The sequence below is a fragment of the Dermacentor variabilis genome, chromosome 6 (assembly GCF_050947875.1).
Source record: "Dermacentor variabilis isolate Ectoservices chromosome 6, ASM5094787v1, whole genome shotgun sequence".
Classification (NCBI taxonomy): Eukaryota; Metazoa; Arthropoda; class Arachnida; order Ixodida; family Ixodidae; genus Dermacentor; species Dermacentor variabilis.
The window spans coordinates 193,176,266-193,195,210 of record NC_134573.1 but is presented as its reverse complement, the minus strand read 5'-3'; the positions used below and the strand labels follow the sequence as shown (position 1 = coordinate 193,195,210).

Here is an 18,945-nt window from a genome sequence, read left to right as displayed (position 1 = left end):
TTCCCCTGGTTCTTCTCATGCAACACTGAACACCGGACAAGGTGCTATGCAACTGATGAAGAAGGCAGGAGTCTACGTACCGTTTCGTAACAGACAGCTCCAGCAAAGTGCCTGACGAGGAATCCTTCGTCGTCGGTGATCTCTCGGTGGTCCCTGAGCTTGGACTTTCGGGGCACAGCCAGGCGGAAGTGCCTGGGGTGTGTGCTGTGCAGCACAGAGGTGAAGTGGGTGTGGCTCGAACGAGGAAGCTTGCTCTCCTCATCGAGCAGGTCAAAGATCCCCGTGCCCTTTCCCTCCAGCAGGTCTGCAATGTGGTGCCCTCACACATTGCCCACAGCTGACGCCACCACAAGAAGGAGCACTCACCAATGCAGTCTTGGTTGTCCACATACTCTATCTTTTTCACAGCGAGGCCTTCTCTTTCATACAACGCTTGCTCCTGAAATGGTTTGGTGGCGCACAATGTAACAAGTAGTGAAAAATGAACCAAAAGAGTGAAATTCACTTCATTATGAAGATAATGGGCCACGATAGTACTTGAGATATCCACAGCACAATGCAGCAGCTCCATACATAGTTCACACTGACTTGTGTTCCCCAGAACAGGTTCCTCTACGAGCATGTGCGCAAATACCCAGTCTTTCTACAAAGATGTCACATTTTTCAAGACAGCAAAGTAGAGATAAGGAATCTATTTTTCCTGTAACATGTTATTTGTGCCAACCTACTAAAGAGAATATTTGATAATCAATGACAAGCTCATGTAATGACCTGCCGCAGTCGACCAGGGGCTATGGCATTGCGCTGCTAAGCAGGAGGCTGCACCAGCTGCATTTCATAGGGGGAATGCATAAACGTTCAGGTATTAAGATTTAGGTACACATTAAAGAACCCCAGGTGGTCAAAATTAATCTGCAATCCACCATTACAGCATTTCTCACGATATATAGTTGGCATGCAGTTGGAAAGTTTGCCACTGTTGTGTTCATTCCGTAAGAAAAAGTGCATTTTTGCAGATTCCGCAAGTCCCTGGAAGCAGTTGTATGCACTGCACTAGCGCACGCATCATCGAAGCACAGTATATTAAATATGTATCACCTAGACGAGATTTGCTCAAGCTTTTGTGCAAGATTTCCCCAAGCTTTCGTGCACTGTAGCCAACAACTGGGTTCGTTAGAAGTGGAATTCACTGAATAAATAATATGGGTAGACCAAACTAAGCGAGAAGAATGGTCATATATAATCCAAAGTGATACAGCCGACTCTCATTACAACGGACTCTGATAATCCGAGGAAAAGTCAGTTTTATCCAAAGTCCATAATATCTGAAACGCCTCACTTTCGAAACTTTTGTCGCAATGTCTAACAACTCTATTGCAAAGAGTGAGTGATGAACCTCAAAAGTAAGAAGAAGAAAAGTAGCTGTTTCGCTCGAAAGGTGAAGCATCGATTGCGATAGCAAATTAAGCAAGATAAGTGCCGCAGCAGCATCGAAATGAATTGACCTTCATGCTGTCTTTCATTTCAATGTTAAAGGGGTTGAGACACCAAATTGTGAGGCTATAAAAAGCCCGCTATATGCTGCTTCTGTATGCGAAGGGCACCCACAACGAGGTATTGGAAGCTGCAAACATTTTAAAATAATTCTAATTCAGCTCCAAAAAGTAATTAAAAGCTCTTTCACGTGGTCACAAAAAGTGACAAAAACAAAAAGCACAAAAACGTGACGTTTTTGTGCTAGGGTGCTATGAGCCCTGCCTTAAGTTGCTCCAGGACGGCGCTTTAGCCGCTGGGGTAGTGTTACACACAAGTATTTACAATGACAAAGAGGCCAGTAGTGTGAATACGAAGACGACAACGATTAGAGCCAAGCACGGGCTGTTGCCTCTTGGCCAAGTGTGGCGTATTTGTAAATATCTTCCTACGTTCCAACTGCTCTGAAAGGAGGCCACATTTCAGAGATCTTTTTTAGAGGTGCTAAACGGGCTGGTACTTAATAACTACAAGGGCTGAATTTTGCCAGAGCAACAGAAATGCACTTCCACGCAAGAGGTGCAAGTTGCCGACTTGAAAGCAATGAAGAAATCACCACTGCGAATAAGAAAGCTCATTATCTGATAAATTTTATGTCCTATTTACAACCAAGTATGGCAGCTTTGTGTTTTGAATCAAGTGTGCTAATTGCAGGTGAAGACCAAGCTGCGCTCTTTCTTTCATGAGCACAGTGGTCCAAACAAGCAACCCAATATGCTGAATCTTGACATGCAAGTCAATAATGCAGAGTTTCAAATTTAGGTTCTGCAAACACAATTCCTTAGGAATTTTATTACTGTGACAAGTTCAGGTGGACAAGCACCACAAGTATACTACACATTGATAAATAGGAGCACAAAGTAAGCAAATGGTAATCTTTTTTACACGTTTGTTAACTTGACCTTACGTCAGCAGTGGTGTTAATACCCAGAGATTTTTAGTGTGAATACCATAGCTCCTATTGCATTATATACAGTTGAACCTGGATATATAGAATTCGACGGGGATCGGGAAATAGTTCGATATAGCAAAAATTCTATATACAGATATAGGCCAAAAAAAGCACTCGCGATCATAACAAATTGTGACTTACCGACTGGAACAGCCGCGAATCGCATAGCATGTGCACATAATATGAAGGCGCCTTATTTCACTGAACAAAAATCACTAATTTTGGGCTGCTGGGAAATGAAGTTGAAAACACTAGACTCAATCTTCTCGAGACTGTCCAAGTGCGAGAGCCCAGTGCCTTCCATTTCGCCGCAACAGCGCCGAATCAGGCTGAATGCTGACGCCAGTTCAGTGGCTGTGCATGGACGCATTTCTTCGAAAACACAGTTGCCCTCGTCATCACTGGAATCGCCGTCTTGAACACCAGCTATTCCGGTCACAATGTCATCATCAGCGAGATCGGCTACCGCTTGAACTTCGCTGTCAGCGTTAATGAAGTCATCAACAGTCACTTCGGATGGGACGGCGCCGGGAAAATTGGACAAGTCGCGAAACGCGACCTCCAAGCACTCATCGTCATCTAAAGCTTCTGGAAATTCATCTCCGGCCACTTCAAGGCCTGCCTTGCCGAAACAGTTGGCTACTGTGGCCTGCTTCACGTCGCCCCAAGCGCCGGTAATCATTTGGATCGTGCCGAGCAGGTCAATCTTGAGATCGGTTCCCATGCGGAGGTTTACGAGGAGTCGTTGAATAAGTCGTTTCCGATAGCCTACCTTGAATGCCTTTATGATACCCTGGTCGAGGGGCTCCAGTTCGATGCGCTGCAGCTTGCAAGTCGTTTGATGGGCCGAACAGTTGTCTACCAGAAGGCAAACTCGGCCGCCTGACTTGCCCAACTCAGCGTCCCAAGCCTGCAGCCATTCAACAAAAAGTTGTCGTGTCAACCAGGCCTTCCTATTACAGCCGTAGCGGACGAAAAGCTGTTTACAGTTCTTGAAGCAGCGCGGTGACTTGCTCTTCCCGATCACGAATGGCCGTAGCTTGCTCGAGCCATCCAGGTTGGCTGCTAGCAGCACTGACACACGCACTTTGCTCATTTTACCGCCGTGACATGAGGTTCCACGAAGAGCGAGCGTCCTATTTGGCAACATTTTCCAAAAGAGACCAGTTTCGTCTGCATTGAAGATTTCTGCAGGCGAAAACTTCGCAGTGATCTTTGGCCACTCCTCACAAAGCCACTGCTGCATCTCCTGGCTGCTGACAGCCCCACTTTCGCCTGAAATGGCCTTTCCTACAATGCTGTGGCGGTTTTTACACCGTTGCAGCCACCCAGTGCTACCGCAAAAGTTCTCTTCGCCAAGAGCCGTAGCAAACCATTTGGCCTTTTCGATTAACATCGGGCCATCCACGGGAATATTTTTCACTCGGATTTCAAGAAACCACGTATAGAGTGCCTTCTCCACTTTGTCAAAAGCAGCAGGGCGCACACGACACACTCCCGAGCGACTTTCCTTACCTGCTTTAAGCTCAATGTCCTGCTTGTTTTTTAACAACGTACTTAAAGTACACCGCTGAATGCCGAATGCGTCTACCACGGAGGACTTTTCTCTGTTCTCGACATGCCGAATTACCTCAAACTTTCTTGCAAAGTCCAGATTCTTCCTCTTTTTTATGTCTGCGGATGCCATAGGTCGCCAGGTGACCGCAATCATACATGCTACACACGGCACGTTGAAACAGGTACACAGAAGAAAATGCGCGATGCGCAGATGGAGCAGTCCGAGCAGCAGTCAACGGGGCTGCGAAGCAACGACAAAGGGAAAAGAAAGAAGAGAGCGGGGAAAAAGATCGGCGGAATATGCCGTCTAAGGTGCTGTGGGCGCTATTGCCGCTTAGCTATGCTTCGTTTTTTTGAGCCCTCTCTGGCAGCAAGCGTGCCGAACCTCACTCTCTCTTCCTTTCCCCAGGAAGCGTGCCTTGGAAACATCGCCGCGTCTCCATGCTGCGCACTCTCTCTGCTGAGCTCCAATGGCCTTGCTCAATGCACATGCTGGCGGTGGCGGTACAGGAGGAGCCAGAGAGCTCGCTGTGCACATTCCCTGTGCACAATAATATGAGAGAGCTGGTTGGAATTGGAAATTGGAATTTGTGGAGTTGAAATGGTTGCACTATCTCTTGCTATAATGGCAAAACAAGGCCCGTGCCACACTTTAACCTAACAATGACAGACGCCAGCATCATTCCATTGCAACGACACAAACCCAGAGTAGCTGGTCTGTATATATGCAAGAACTACAGCGCAACAGAAAGACAAACAAAGTGAACACACACAGTGCTCTGGGTGTTCACTTTGTTCTTGTCCTTTGTCTTTTTGTCACCCGCTGTAGCTAATACTGCATATTTTGCATGTATAACTCGTACCAAGAATAGTAAAATTTAACAGTGGGCCTCTTCGATTTTCGTAGTTCTGGAGGACAGCTGCCAGCTAGTTCCGGTCCTTGTATCACTATTTCCAGTCCTCGTGCTCGTATCGCACCGCCTCGCAAGGCCTTTAGAAGCTTAGAAGATAATGCCTCGCAAGGTGCTTTAGAAGCTTAGAAGATAACGCCAGAAGTAATGGAATCCGATGATGACTGTAGCCAGTTGACTGATGTTGAATTCCAATGGTGGAGTCGGAGCAGCCGACAGACTCCACGAGCGAGCACTCGACTCTGGCGTAGAGCAACGCCTCCAAATCCACGAGTGGAACACAACCTGCGCCGCCGGAGCAAGGCGGAAGCGGAACTTCTATCTCTGAGTTACCTAGGATGCCTTGCGTGTTGTCATTTCCTTCCGCTGTTTGCTCCCACACCGCCGCACCGGTCACTTGTCTCTTCAGCGCCGTTCACCTGTTTTTTTTTTTTTTAAGTGCGGAATGGATATCTCGTCAAGCGTGCAGCAGCTTTTGCTTCCTCGCGAGTCGTGACCAGTGGCGCCTCCCAGCAGACAAACGTAGTAAAGGAAATACGTCACGCAAATTTCCGGTCCACTCCGCCGATTTTGGCGGAGCACCTTTTTCTGCTCCACGGAGTGACTCCCGCTCTCAATCCCCTCCGACTCTCTCATTGGAACACCTTACTCCCGCCCTCACTCTGTCATAGGAACAAGCTTGCTCCGCAACGAGCAGAAAAACTTGCTCCGACTCCGCCATTGGAATTCAACATGAGCGAGGTAAAAATTCTCAAGCGCCTGAGTTGCAATCCGTCAAGTCCCCACAAAGATGGCGGCGAGCGCTCATTGGTTCTTTTTGTCATCTGCTAGCCAGAAAAACTTCCAGAGAGCAGCCATACCAAAATTGTTCCGGCTAGTTCTGGCAGCCGGCGGGTAGATAGAACCGTCCGGCCCGAGCAAAACGAACGTGCGGCGGAAGTGCGTCGCACAGTGGGCAGAGCAACCCGAGAAAAATGAAGGTGCTCTGGCTGGCTCTGGCAGCCCGATGGTAGCCAGAAGTGGTATATCGAAGTGATCCAGCAAAGTCGGGGTGAGAGCTATATGCAAATTTTGCCTCAAGGTGTAGCTTCTTCGGCAGCGTGGCTTCACCTCAAGGTGAAGTTATGCTGCCATGAAGTCACATCTCAAGACAAGGTTTTCCTGCTATTCCTAGTTTCATTATCTCCTAGGGAGCCCCACCCCTGTGCATTGAAGCTTCCTTCTGCTCTCCTTGGTCGCCCATTCTCCTCTTCTTTACGGGCAGCCACTTGGCATTTAATAGTAAACAGTGCACGCAACGCCGGCAAATCAGAACTTGGATCACGAAGAACTATGCTATATGGCCGTCCTAAAGGTACATAATCTCTTGCAGAAATAAGCACGCGCTAAGCAACATGCTTACGAAGGCGCACCACGAAAGGCACTTTCGCGGCAAGAATTCTCTGCCGCGCGAGGATGGGTCCTGAACCCATTTTTTTGCAGTGCTGCGTTTCCGCAAACTCGAGTGAGCACGTCACCCGAGTCGTCACGTGGTCGATGGGGCCAATGCTCTCACCGGCGAACCCGACTGGCGCGCGCGCCGTGTTTTCTCAGCAAGCTTCATTCCCGTGCTGTCATTCCCGAGGCATCTCGAGAGAGGGCGAGAACTCTCGCCTGCCCGCTGCTCTCCACAACCACGAATGCGTGCAGTGGTGTGACCTTCGAAACACGGCACGCGTTTTTAAGCCTGCCGCCTTGCTTGCGCTTATTTCTGCAACTGAGGACGCACCTTAACACAGCAGAAGCTAAAGACAAAGCTGTATTCACATGATGGAGCAAATCGCGATTAGAGCTTGCGGATTGCACGACGTGATCCTAACTCGCACGTGCCAGTGGCGCTCCCTTGGTCTGCATGAAGCACTTCATATGTGGGAGGGAGAGCCAGAGACACCATGGAAGTTTTTTTTTTTTTAATCAGTCGCATTTGTTCCATTGCTGTTGACTTAGCGAGGGCTGCTCTGTCTACAGTGTCCTCCGTAGTGTCAATGCTAGCTCCGAAATGATCAGACTCATATCACATGTCACATGACCGATTCGTCCGCAATCCCATCCATCATGTGGATACAGCTTTGTCAGCATTGCCAAATGGGGAGGGGGTAACAGAGCAGCTGGCTGAAGATATGATGTGGATGAGCTGTGCATCTGCGAATGGAGACTGTTTATGCAAAGATTTGAGCGTTGTTGTATGCAGTTAGTTCCATGGGTTATACATGTGGATTCCTTTTTTCTTTCTTTCTGGGCTGTTGTATTTGAGGATGCAGGTTATACACGGTGGCAGGTTAAATGTGGAAAAATACGGTAATGTATAAGCATACCTAATGGTTCGTACATAAGCTGCTGGTCAGTAAATAGTCTCATTCTACTTTAATATTGCATCTATGATGCTATGCATTGCAGGCTTGTTACAACTTTTTGTCTGTCTATTTCACACATTTTGTGCACAACCCTGATGAAATGCCCAAAGGGGGAATGGCAGCATTAATAAATACAAGCAATATAATTTCTGAAGAGTTAAGAACTTAATTACAGGGCAATAACTAATAGAAGTGCCCACGTAAATATCACACAAGCCACTGCATTCCAACATACAGTCAGCAGAGAAGGGCCAGTCACCTCTTTGAGAATCCTTTCATTGAAGAACTGCTGCAGCTTCTCATTACAGTAGTTGATACAAAATTGTTCAAAGCTGTTCACCTGGAAGTACTCTGTAAACAGAAACGGGCCACATGATATTAAAGCTGCTCGAATGCAACAAAGAAAGGTGAAAATTATGAAAGCCTTATAGGTATCGTTTAGTGAATGGCTATCCAACCTGCACATGTATTATTACAACAAATTAAATTGTCACCACAGTCATGTTCTGAAAGGACATGTAACAAACCAGCTGACTATAGCACAGTGCCACAAAGGAAGGCTATTTGCTGCCTTTTTTTTTTCTCAACTGTGAACATTTAGGTTTTCCATGTGCCTTTACGCTACTGTCAGGTTCACGAAGCAATTTTTTCTCGTGCATCCACCTGCACTTTGCAAATCACTTTCGGTGAACTATTTTAGTAAATAATTCATGTAGGGAAGTTTGCAAGTGTTGAACACTAGTGCAGTTCAGCTCTGGTGGAATGCAGAATTACTACAGCAGGTCAGCAAATTGGTCTCACACCAATTTTCTTGCACATTCTGCAATTCGCCACTTGATATGCAGTGCATATTTTATCCTGGTAATGCACGGTTAACCATTGTTGCTAAATTACTGTCCAAGCCACAAAATGCACATAAAGGACATTGAAATTACCGTAGCTAGCTATCAGGCCACTCCAGGGGTTTGTCTATCAAGGCTTATGCATGTCAGAAAGAACTTCTGCTGCATGTCCTGGTCATTCATACCAATTCGTACAGACACGAGGGGTGCTGTTTCCATGCAAATAAGGTTTAATGTTATGCACCCCGACTACTTTGCAGTGCTGCAAACATCCAAAGCCAACTTTAGCTTTCCCCTCACTTAAATAAATAATTTCCCTACACCTTTGTAAGGTACGACTGTTCAGCTTGTCAAATGGCTTCTGTAAAAATAATTTGTTTTTTGTTATGCAAATAGACTCCTAATTTATATCTTAAATTTACTTCTAAGCTCACTTTAGAATATTTAATATAATGCACTCAAGTTGAAATGATGTTGCAGTGCAAGTTATTTTGCTAACATAGCCTCCTGCGTGAAGTTTCACAGTTAAACCTCGATATAGTGAAGTTGCTAATATTGGCACTTCACATCATATAAAAAAAAGCGACATTTTATGTATACAAGTACAGTCACTGACACACACACACACACACACACACACACACACACACACACACACACACACACACACACACACACACACACACACACACGCACGCACGCACGCACGCACGCACGCACGCACGCACACACACACACACACATATTTGGGTACAGTGCGGAGTAAACAGGAAGAACAGAAGTAGACACACACGGTGCTGTTTGTGTCTACTTCTGTCCATCCTCTGAAACTCGAGGACATAACCTTCAGAACTAAATGCGTGGGAAGACGGCGTACACGAAGTCACGGCCATCTTGGCTCTTCCAACCTATGTACCTCTAAGACAGGCCGTGTATGTACTCAGTCGTGCGCACAGGCCATGTGCAACCACAGCCGAACTAGAGGAGGAGACACATGCTCACCTGCCCCTCTCGCCCGCCCCTAATCGCACAGTAGCGCAAGTCGCACAGTACTTGTGTGATCTTTTCCTCACAGCAGCGGGCTCATTAAGGATGCCTTAAAAGACAACCACGTTCTAGCAATGGATGATTTTCTTGCGTTTTGCAGTACAGCCGACAAGCTAGAGCTGAACAAATGTAGGGAAGGTGTTCTGACCCCTTTTCATGAAGCACGTCTAGATTTAAAGTTCACCTTTGAAATGCCAGAAAGAAAAGGAATTAGGTTTCCTGATTTGGTCATCACCTTCGAAAAGCAGTGCACATGCTGGAAGTAGAAAACCCACCCTTGCACCTGGTTCCTGCCATACATTTCTGACCATTCCAAGAATGTAAAACGAGCTATCGTGACCACAGTGCTATAGGCCGCACTAAAGAAGTTGTGTCATCACGTAATGGAAGAGAGCTTCATGCACCAGGTAACAAGCTCAACAATGCTCGCTATCCCAGAGACCTGCTTACAGCGGTCGTTGAAGGGTTGCTAAAGAATATGAGACTCTTGAACAGCAAGGTTCAACAAGAAGCAAACATTCTACAGAAAAGGAAGAAGGTCGCCGTTGTGCCTCGTGTACATGGCCTAACGCACCAGCTAAAGAAGATAGCCAGCAAGGAAGCACATGCACCGGCAAAGCTGAGTTGCGCACAACAGGATGCAAGATGGGGGGCAAGGAAGATGTGACACAGCCACAACAAACACAGCTGGGTGGGGAAGTACTACGCGAATGCAGACGATCTGCAGCATCCACACAGTGGTGTCAAACAAAAGGTGGAAAAATTTATTATCATCATGGTTCCCTACTCCACACTTAGCCATCGAAATGGAATGCGCTGTCGCCATTCAAGAGCCTTTGCTACCGTGGAACTCTAAAAGGGCAGAGGGGTTTACAGTGGTAAAGGTGAAGCTGTTGAATGGGAACAATACATTGTTCTACTAGTCTGTGAACGAGAGCATTGTGGTTGGAAAATACATCTCTCACACATGCATACTTGGTGGTTCATAATGGGTCACGTGATTCACTATGGGTTCATAAATGTTGCTGCTTTTATAAGAAAAACAAGCTGCACTAAACATGGGACTAAGAAGAAGGCACAAAATAACACCCCATGTTGTTTCTGTTAAGTCCTGTAATTAGTGCGGTTCAATTTTCCAAGTAATGTACCAACTAGCTCATCAACACACATTATATAAATGCCTGCAAGTTGTAAACCAAACTGACTTATTTCCATACCTTCAAGGTCAATATGGCATTACAGAAGGGAGCAGGCATAATATAAGTTCACACATGTTAATACATATGGCAAACAGATGCTGGAGTAATAGTATACTAAAAACATTTCACACAGAAGCAAAAACCCCAACACAACCATTTGCACAAACATATTTGGACAAATTTCTTCCTTTCCGAACCTATACAAAGCATAAGATTCCTACATCTAGGGAAACTTATCTAGGCTTGGAAGCACTGCTACAGAGTAAACATCTTAGGGCAAAACCTCTTGCAGATGCTCCTTTGCTTTTAACCGCAGTGCATTTTCTAGGTGGCGCGTGGTCATGCGCACGCAAGAGATTGTTGAGGCCTGCTACTTTCAGAACATAAGCCCAATGTGTGCAAGCAAATCATCAATTGCACAATCCAAAAAATAAATTCAATAATTTTGGGACACCTTGACTATTGCTTTATGCTAACAGAAAATGGTAAAGTATGGGCCCTTATTTTTCTAAATTTGTTCCGACCTTTTGCTTTGTAGCCTCAGTCCTTCAGACCTCTTCATGTTACAGGGTGCCATTATGAGATAAGAAGAAAGAAAGACACTTTTTTTCCTACTTTTACGGCTTAGTGTACTGAAAAGGAAGGTGGGGGAAGGGCGGGGGGGGGGGGGAAGAGAAAAAAATACATACATTTTTTACCCTCCTCCTGGAGTTTTAGTTAAAGCTATTTTTGCTGCACATGGTAAATAAACGAAAAAAGCAAAACAAAATCAAACATTAGGAAAACAAAAAATGCCTACCGAATCCAGCAATGTCAAGCACACCAATGTAGTGGGACGATGAACTGAATGGAATGCTCTGGTTTATGCGCTGTACAATGAAGTCAAACAGCTTAGAGTAGACAGCCTTGGCCAAGGCATCACGTGCATTGTTTGCTTCGTAGGCCTTCAGGGGCACCCTGGGGTGGGGAATCACACCAGCAGACATGCGACAACTTGCATCAGTCACAATCATGGCATTTGCACACAGCAACAAGACCCTTTGCATGCATGCACACCACACAGAGTGAAGCATGCAGCCTTGTGGTGCAGACAAGTCAAAAACTGTCCATTAGCAAGCAAACACTCTAAAATATCGAAGAGGCTATGTATATCTGGAGGAACAAAATTGCACATAGCATATGCAAGTGCTCGCAGGCTAGGTCATTTGAAATGATTACGTATGTTATACAGCAGCTATGGACAAAGGACTAGATGTGTTTGTTCAGTGCTGTGCTTGTCCTTTCGTCAAACATGCTGTATATCACACATGCACATAGCAATTATCATGCCAGGAAGGCAAGGGCTCAACAATGTTTGCCATGACATAAAGGTACAAAATATGATTTGGTTGTCCAGCACAGATACTAACACTGGGGTTACTGAAACCACTCTCAAGGCAGCAATCAACAAGGAATTTTACCATTACAAAAATGCAAACAAGACAATGTTGCACTTTTACAGTAGTCGCCAACCGATAATTTGGACTCGACGAGGACCGCCAAAACATCCGAATAACCAAGAGTCTGAAATAACAAATTCGCCCAGATATAAGTGACTTCATTCCAACAGTGGCCAAAAAAGGTGTGCTGTATTCTCAGATTGTCATTTTTGGAGATATGCACCTTCAATTTCGTATGATTATGCCGCAAGACGCATCGGCGTCTAGGAGTGACGGCATTCCTGGCACGGTGCCAAGCATGCTATCTTATCACTGTGCGCAGCCGCCCTTCGATGCATCCCGTGCTAGTTATGCGAAATGTCGTGAAAATAAAAGTACCTTTTGAAAGTGATCATCCATGAATACAGCGCAAGTTTGTTGATGCGTGTTGCTGCCCAAACATATGCTTGCCTAGAGATTTTGTGGCTGTGATTTTCTAGCAATGTCTTTTAAGCTATTTCTTATCGCGCTTTTCGCTTTTCATCAGCAGTCAGAGTGGCGCTCCTCACGCATTGTCAATGGGGTCAGCTGGCCATGAACAGTGGATGGTAAGAATTGAGCGGAAGGAGTCTCTACAAAATTGTGTGCCGTTGTCATGCTGTCTACAGATAGACTAATGTACCAGTCAATGCATGCACTAAATTCTCATCAGACTACTAGATCGACTAGGCTTTGCTAGCTTAGGTTTCACGAATCATCAGCAACATACCAACGACCATGCCGGCAATGTCTCAAAACAAAAATATCACTATTTCTGCTCGACTCAGTGGCCACAATAGTGCACGGTCGTGCAGTCAGAGTCCAAATTATTACACAACACATTGTAAGATGTGCGAAATTTCGGTCGTCCTTATACATTAAATGTCTATGGGGCTGGTGGCGGTGCCGCGGGGCTGTCCGAATAATCAAGCATGTCCGAATAATCAGTGTCTGAATAAGTAATCGGTTGATGACTACAGTGCAGCCACACAAATGCATGCAAACTACATTCAGAAACAAACAAGGACCAGCCAATAATGGTGCTGAACATGCTCACATCAAACTTGGCTATTTCAAACTGATGTCTGCAATAAACAGCAGAAGCAGTGTCTTCAACATTCCATCCAAAAGAACAGTAACGCATTTTAACTTGTCAGACTATACCATTGAGGTTGTAAGTCGTAAGTTGAGCTGCAAGTTCTTGGACATTTTCATGGCACCATTATTGGTGCCAATGATGGACGACAATGGAAATTTCTGAGGCCTTACAGCATACTGTTATGAGTAAAAGAACAGATATGTTTACTTTTTTTAGACATGCTGCCAGTGCCTCCATAAAAATGCAAGGAGTGATAAGATGCATTGGGCTATCAAACTTGAATTCGAGTTTTCTTTGGCATGTGCCAAAGGCTATGCTATGCTTTAAGCTAAGCCATCCCCCACTGAGCCAAGGAACTGGTCTTCAATTGTAAATTCAATGCAGTGAAACCTATTTAATTCAGATTTCACGGGACCAAAAGAAATTTTCAAAATAACCAAATGTTGAATCATCGAGGGTATCAAGAAAACAGTAAACAAATGCTTACTACGTCAACACATCTATATTTACTGAATGAATCAGCAAATCCTGTCTAAATATTGCACAAGAGTAATGTGGAAGCTGCAACTCTCTTAAGTTTGTGGCTGATTAGCACTCGCAGCGGCGAAGGCCTCGCAACTTCCTTCACAGCGTGGCTGCAGCACGAGCCCTCATCTGAGACATGCTTTTTCACTACTGCATACACACCCCGATTATTTTGTCGCCAGGTCGCCACACATTGCAATGTAGACAGTGCTCTTCATATTCGACAGCTTTGCACCAAAGAAAACAATACTGTTTGCCGCAATCATGGTCGGCGAATGCGTAGTCATGAAGACCCGCGGCCGACGCGCACACAGAGTCAAAGTGAAACAACTGCCGTTGTAACCGCTGCAGATGAAACCATGGCCACTATCGGTGCAATCATGGATAGCGATTATGCAGTCATGAAGGCACGCGGCCAATGCGGTGCTATGTATGGCAATAAACGCAACAACAAAGGCTTTAGAGGCGCAAGTAGGCACGAAGCGTTATGGCATTGTTGTCATTCACATAAGATTTCCACAAAGGCTTTAGAGGCGCAAATAGGCACGAAGCGTTATGGCATTGCTGTCATTCACATAAGATTTCCACTGATGACTGTGGCGACGCGAACTCCGCCGCTTCACCTCAGTTGGACGCTAACGCCACTTTTGCTCCTTTGCATCGCACATTTCCAGCACTCCGTCCTTGCCGAACGTAAGTGTTGTCTGAACTAACCGATGTGCGGCAAAATAAGTCCGAGTTAGAGTTTCATTGCGTTATAAACCCATACGCCTTCCGGGACCAGAGGACGAGTCTGAATGATCTGATTTTCTGAATTAACGCATGTTGAATTAATGAGATTTTACTGTATGATAAAATGGTTGACATACTGAATAATGTGCCATTTCCAAGCACTCTGGAGAAATTGCATTTTTCGGATGTACTGCGAAAATTTACAGACACAGACATTTAAATTTTCACAGCATAATCTAAAAATGTCGCACTTCGCAGAGACGAATTGTACACAAGTCTGGGCTTCGTAGAATTTTAGGAGCTAGCATTCTTGCAAGCAATGCAGGATTACTCATCGTTGGGTAAGCTCAGTGGTTCTCAGCCATGGATCTGTCTGAGATCCCTTGTGGACCGGTGGAAGTGATGGGGGACCCCTTGCAGTGACAGGTATAAATTAACACAACATGCGGCATGAAACAGGTGTCTTTTATTGCTACCTGGCAAAGAATGGTCAAACAAAAGTGCCACGTCAATTCAACCTGGACAGCTTGTCAACACGTGGTGCAACATCATGCTTAAAGGGACACTAAAGGCAAATATTAAGTCAAGCTAAAGTGACATTAGTTCTCGAGAATCTCTAAAGCGTCAATATTATCGCGAATAGAGAAATTGAGGTAAATTCCAGATACGATTAGAGACTCCACCGGTACATTAAAGTATTTGCCCAATGATGAAGGCACTGCTCATTTAGATTCTGTCACTAGTACTAAACCACTCTTTACATAAACATACTTGTATTGCATTATATAGCACGAAGAAAATGTTGCCTGCCCAGTTCAATCTCATTTTTAGAAAAAAGTACTCATTGACATTACCCTTGACAACGACGCGGGCGCTTGACAGGTTTCATTTTCACTCGATTCTGCGCAGCCCATGCTTTCACGTTTCAGTGGTTTCGTTATCGCGTAGTGCTGCACTGGTTTTGCTGGCTCGCTCAAATCGTGCAAACTGCAAGTAGCAGAAAATTCCACTTCCATGTGATGTCGCGGGATGCCCAAGCAGTTCACACCAATTGATCAAAAGCAGCTGCAGCGGCGAATCTACCAGTCTGTTGTGGCTCGGTTTCTCCGTGGCCGGGCGCTCGCACTTTGCGTAAAAGAGGTGTAGCACTGTATTTCAGGCGTCGTCTTACTCACCGCCGGCCGCAAGGGGCAATGATGGCACACACGTCACCGCTCCCCCGGTTGGGTGACGGGAGATTTGAAGTGTGATACAGGTATGTGGACCCTCCAGATGCAATTTGCTTGTAAACTAAGTCTCTTCTTGGAACAAAACAAGTATTGCGAGATTTCTGGAGTGGCATTTAAACAGTCCATGTCAAGTTAGTACTTGCCTTTAGTGTCCCTTTAAGAAGAGTTGAATATGTGCAGAACATTCAACCTGTTTTTGTATTTGGTTTTCAAGTGTGCAAGCCTGGGAAAAGCATGCTCACATGCATGTGTTGTAGAAAACTGCAACAAAGACTTTACAGCCATCTCATTTCTGCAGTCCCCAACCAGAATGCCTCAAGGCTTGCAGTGGGTATCGAGGGCCCCCAAAAATGGTTTCGCTGACCCATTTGAGAATCACTCGGCTAGCTGGTTCATAGTGCAATGAAAGCTATGAGCACAGATTTTAGGACAAGGGCCGAGGTAAAAATGAGTTGTCCTGTTTACCTTCGTCCTCATCTTCGAATGCGCAATTCATTCATACACAATAAGAGACCTCTTTAAAGGTCAAGCACAACAAAGTTTTGTACTCATAAAAAGCCTAGTGCCAGATTAAAAAAAAATTAAATTATTGTGTTTTACACGCCAAAACCACTTTCTGATTACAAGGCGCACCGTAGTAGGGGACTCTGGAAATTTGGGCCCCCTGTGGTTCTTTAAAGGGCCCTTCACCAGGTCTGGCCATTTTGAGCTGACAAGCGCAGAGCATACAATGCGCGCCGTGGAAAGGTCTGGAATTTCAATCCGAACGCCGTTTTCCTTCTCCTCGCAGCCATTGCGCTCCAAGACAGACGGTGACGTACGAGTTCGAGAATTATTTAAGGCACCATCTGTTATTTGTGTGATATGTTGCTTGAATTGATGAATTGGAGTTTAGAGAAATAATAAAACACACAAACTGAATGTCCACGTGTTTTTTGTTTTACTTTGCACTGAAAAAAAAAAAAAAAAAAAGAAAGTACTTCTGCTTTGTCTGCTTGTTCGCACGGTCATGCAGTCACGTGCGCAGGTACCGAAACTATGTCATGTTCTATCGTGTTCCAGCACATGATCATGCTCTGCGATCCGCTTGTTCTGCCTCAGTATTCGTGTAGCACTGAATTATACCGCTAGTCATGTGTCCTTGCGCACAGTGCGCAAAATCATGCACTGCACGAAACCACACAACCACAACAGCTCGTGCACAGCGCTGAAAAAAAAGAAAAAAAAAAAAAGAGGCGAAAAAAATATGCAGGTGGGGCCTTTGATGTATACATCATGCGATCCTCGAGATTCGGTATGGGAGAACGCAGGGAAGGAATTTCGCTTGAGGAGATAGATAGGGCAGGTGGAGAGAGTGTCTCGCTACGCAGTGGAGCTCGCCTCCTGAACTCACAGGTTTGCAGCACTGAAATATTTATCTCGGCTATTAATGAGCCGATTTGAAACATTTTGGCGGCAGAATGCTCCCTACAGGACACATACAACTTTCAGTGTTTAACCAAAATTTGATATGGGGCCTGGTGAGGGGTCCTTTAACGTGCACCTAAATCTAAGTACACAGGTGTTTTTGCATTTTTTCCCCATCAAAATGCGGCCGCCATGACCTAGTGCCAGATAGCATAGACATAATATAACCTCAGCAAAAAATTTTACGTCTGAAATACTGGTGCACGCGTCACAAAAATATTAAACAAATGTCACATTTAAAGTGGGAAAACACTGCCTCTATGAAAATGATGCAGAAGCTATAATAGGGTGGCTGTAGCCAGAATGTTGAGAACCTGTGCGGCTTCTTGGCATGACCTCCAAGATTAGGGCGCATCCATGGCAGATCAAGGCCATCGTCCTGGATTTGTGTCTTAACTGCAAGCCACCAGGTCTATGCGTTGTCTGCTTAATGAAGCTGCACTTTGCTGCTACAAATTTGCGACACAAATATTGCTAGTGCAGGAACGAGCCTTAAATGCTGTTAATAAAAAACTGTGCCAACTACCAGCCCTGCAGCGTTGCCAAGATTGCTTCAATAGTGTATACTCATCAGAACAGTGAAGTCTAAGCCACTCACATGTAGACGGTGCCTTTGAGGCCGCCTTTGCTGGTCTGCATGACACGACTCAGCAAACTCTGGCGCAGCTCATCCGGGTCGACGCCCATCAGTGCTGCAGCAACCCGCAGCGACTGCTCTGACTCTGCTGTCACCTGGCTACCCCCCCGGCTGTCGTCGGGGCTCTCCTCAAAGGTCACATTGCCCAGGTGCAGCACGGCTGCCACTGCCACATAGATGCTGAGTCTCTCTTCGTCAGTCAGACCTGCGTGTCAGGCAACCAGGTGGGGTTCGAAATGTAGCTGCTGCAGCTAGAATTGGAGTGCCACAGCAATGAGTTATTGGCTTACTGAACAAGTGGCACACAAAATGCAGAATGGAACACAACTCTCAATAGAAGAGGAAGATGAGAGAGTTCGTAGCTTTTACCCCTGTGCTATTTGGGGGTCACGTGTTGTCCACTAATCTCTGTTCTGCCACCTCTTCTTGCCTTGCGATAGACTCAGATTAAGGTTTTCTTGCTTGTGCATATATTATCACGTTGATCGTAATTATTTTTAAGAGCATGCACAGCCAGAGAAGCGCGTTTCTCCAAATGAAGTTGAGCTGATAGCCAGTGCTGCATTCCTTTCATTCTCCAATGTTTCGTGCTGCACTGCGCTTACAAGATGGTACACATACCCATAAGCTGGAGGGCCCGATCAAGGTTTGAGAAGTCCTTGGCATCATCAATAACTGGGTCGCGCAGTGGTCCTTTGCTTTGGTGCTCCTTGGAACGGGAGTTGTTTTTCAGCAGTCTCTCAGACTCCGAAGAGCAAAAGTATTGGGTGCATCCATGGCGTAAGTACTGAAACAGCGCAAAAAAAAATAGTGCTCAACAACATTTTTCTAAAAATTGACTGCTGTTCAAATACCTCTTCCTTCTCGTTTTTTTTTCTTTTTGCTATTTACAAGATGGTTCCCCAGCTCATCCCGGGTTGCATGCTATGAGGCAATATGCCTTTCTGAGTGGCCAATAAACCATTTACAGTGGAACCTAATTAATATGTACCTGGCAGGAACGTGGTAAAGCTATGCACTAAATGGCAGTAAGCAATAAGTGGCAAGTATTAATTTGCATCTCTTTACATGCATTGCTACGAATGAAAAAAAAAAAGCAAAGTGACTGTAACCGTCACCTAAAATATGCACTAAGAAGTTTATTTTTCCAAAGCCATGAAAGGCATGCACTAGGAAGTTTATTTTTTCCAAAGCAATGAAAGGCAATTTCGGCTCTTTCAGATGACCATGTGATAGAGCACAGGTGATACCAGGGAGCACTTCAAAGTTTGGTAAGAAGCCCAGTGGAAGAGCAGACAATGTACTGACACATCGAACTTCCCTCAATACGTGTATGCGAGTGAATGAGAAGTGGCACCGCTTCTT

The 18,945-nt window shown here is 45.4% G+C and overlaps 1 protein-coding gene across 5 annotated transcripts in view; it reads right to left on the bottom strand.

Moving 5' to 3' along the window:
- The window catches only part of jar (Myosin heavy chain 95F jaguar), a 195,068-nt gene that overhangs the window by 105,107 nt on the left and 71,016 nt on the right, over window positions 1-18,945 (bottom strand). For all 5 annotated transcript variants that reach the window (XM_075697233.1, XM_075697236.1, XM_075697232.1 and 2 more), the window contains 6 exons: window positions 18,202-18,367; window positions 17,542-17,785; window positions 11,234-11,391; window positions 7,606-7,697; window positions 367-439; window positions 81-304 (listed from right to left, as the gene is read on the bottom strand). In XM_075697233.1, the coding sequence (XP_075553348.1) occupies window positions 81-304; window positions 367-439; window positions 7,606-7,697; window positions 11,234-11,391; window positions 17,542-17,785; window positions 18,202-18,367 (957 nt within the window). The remainder of the gene's footprint in view (window positions 1-80; window positions 305-366; window positions 440-7,605; window positions 7,698-11,233; window positions 11,392-17,541; window positions 17,786-18,201; window positions 18,368-18,945) is intronic.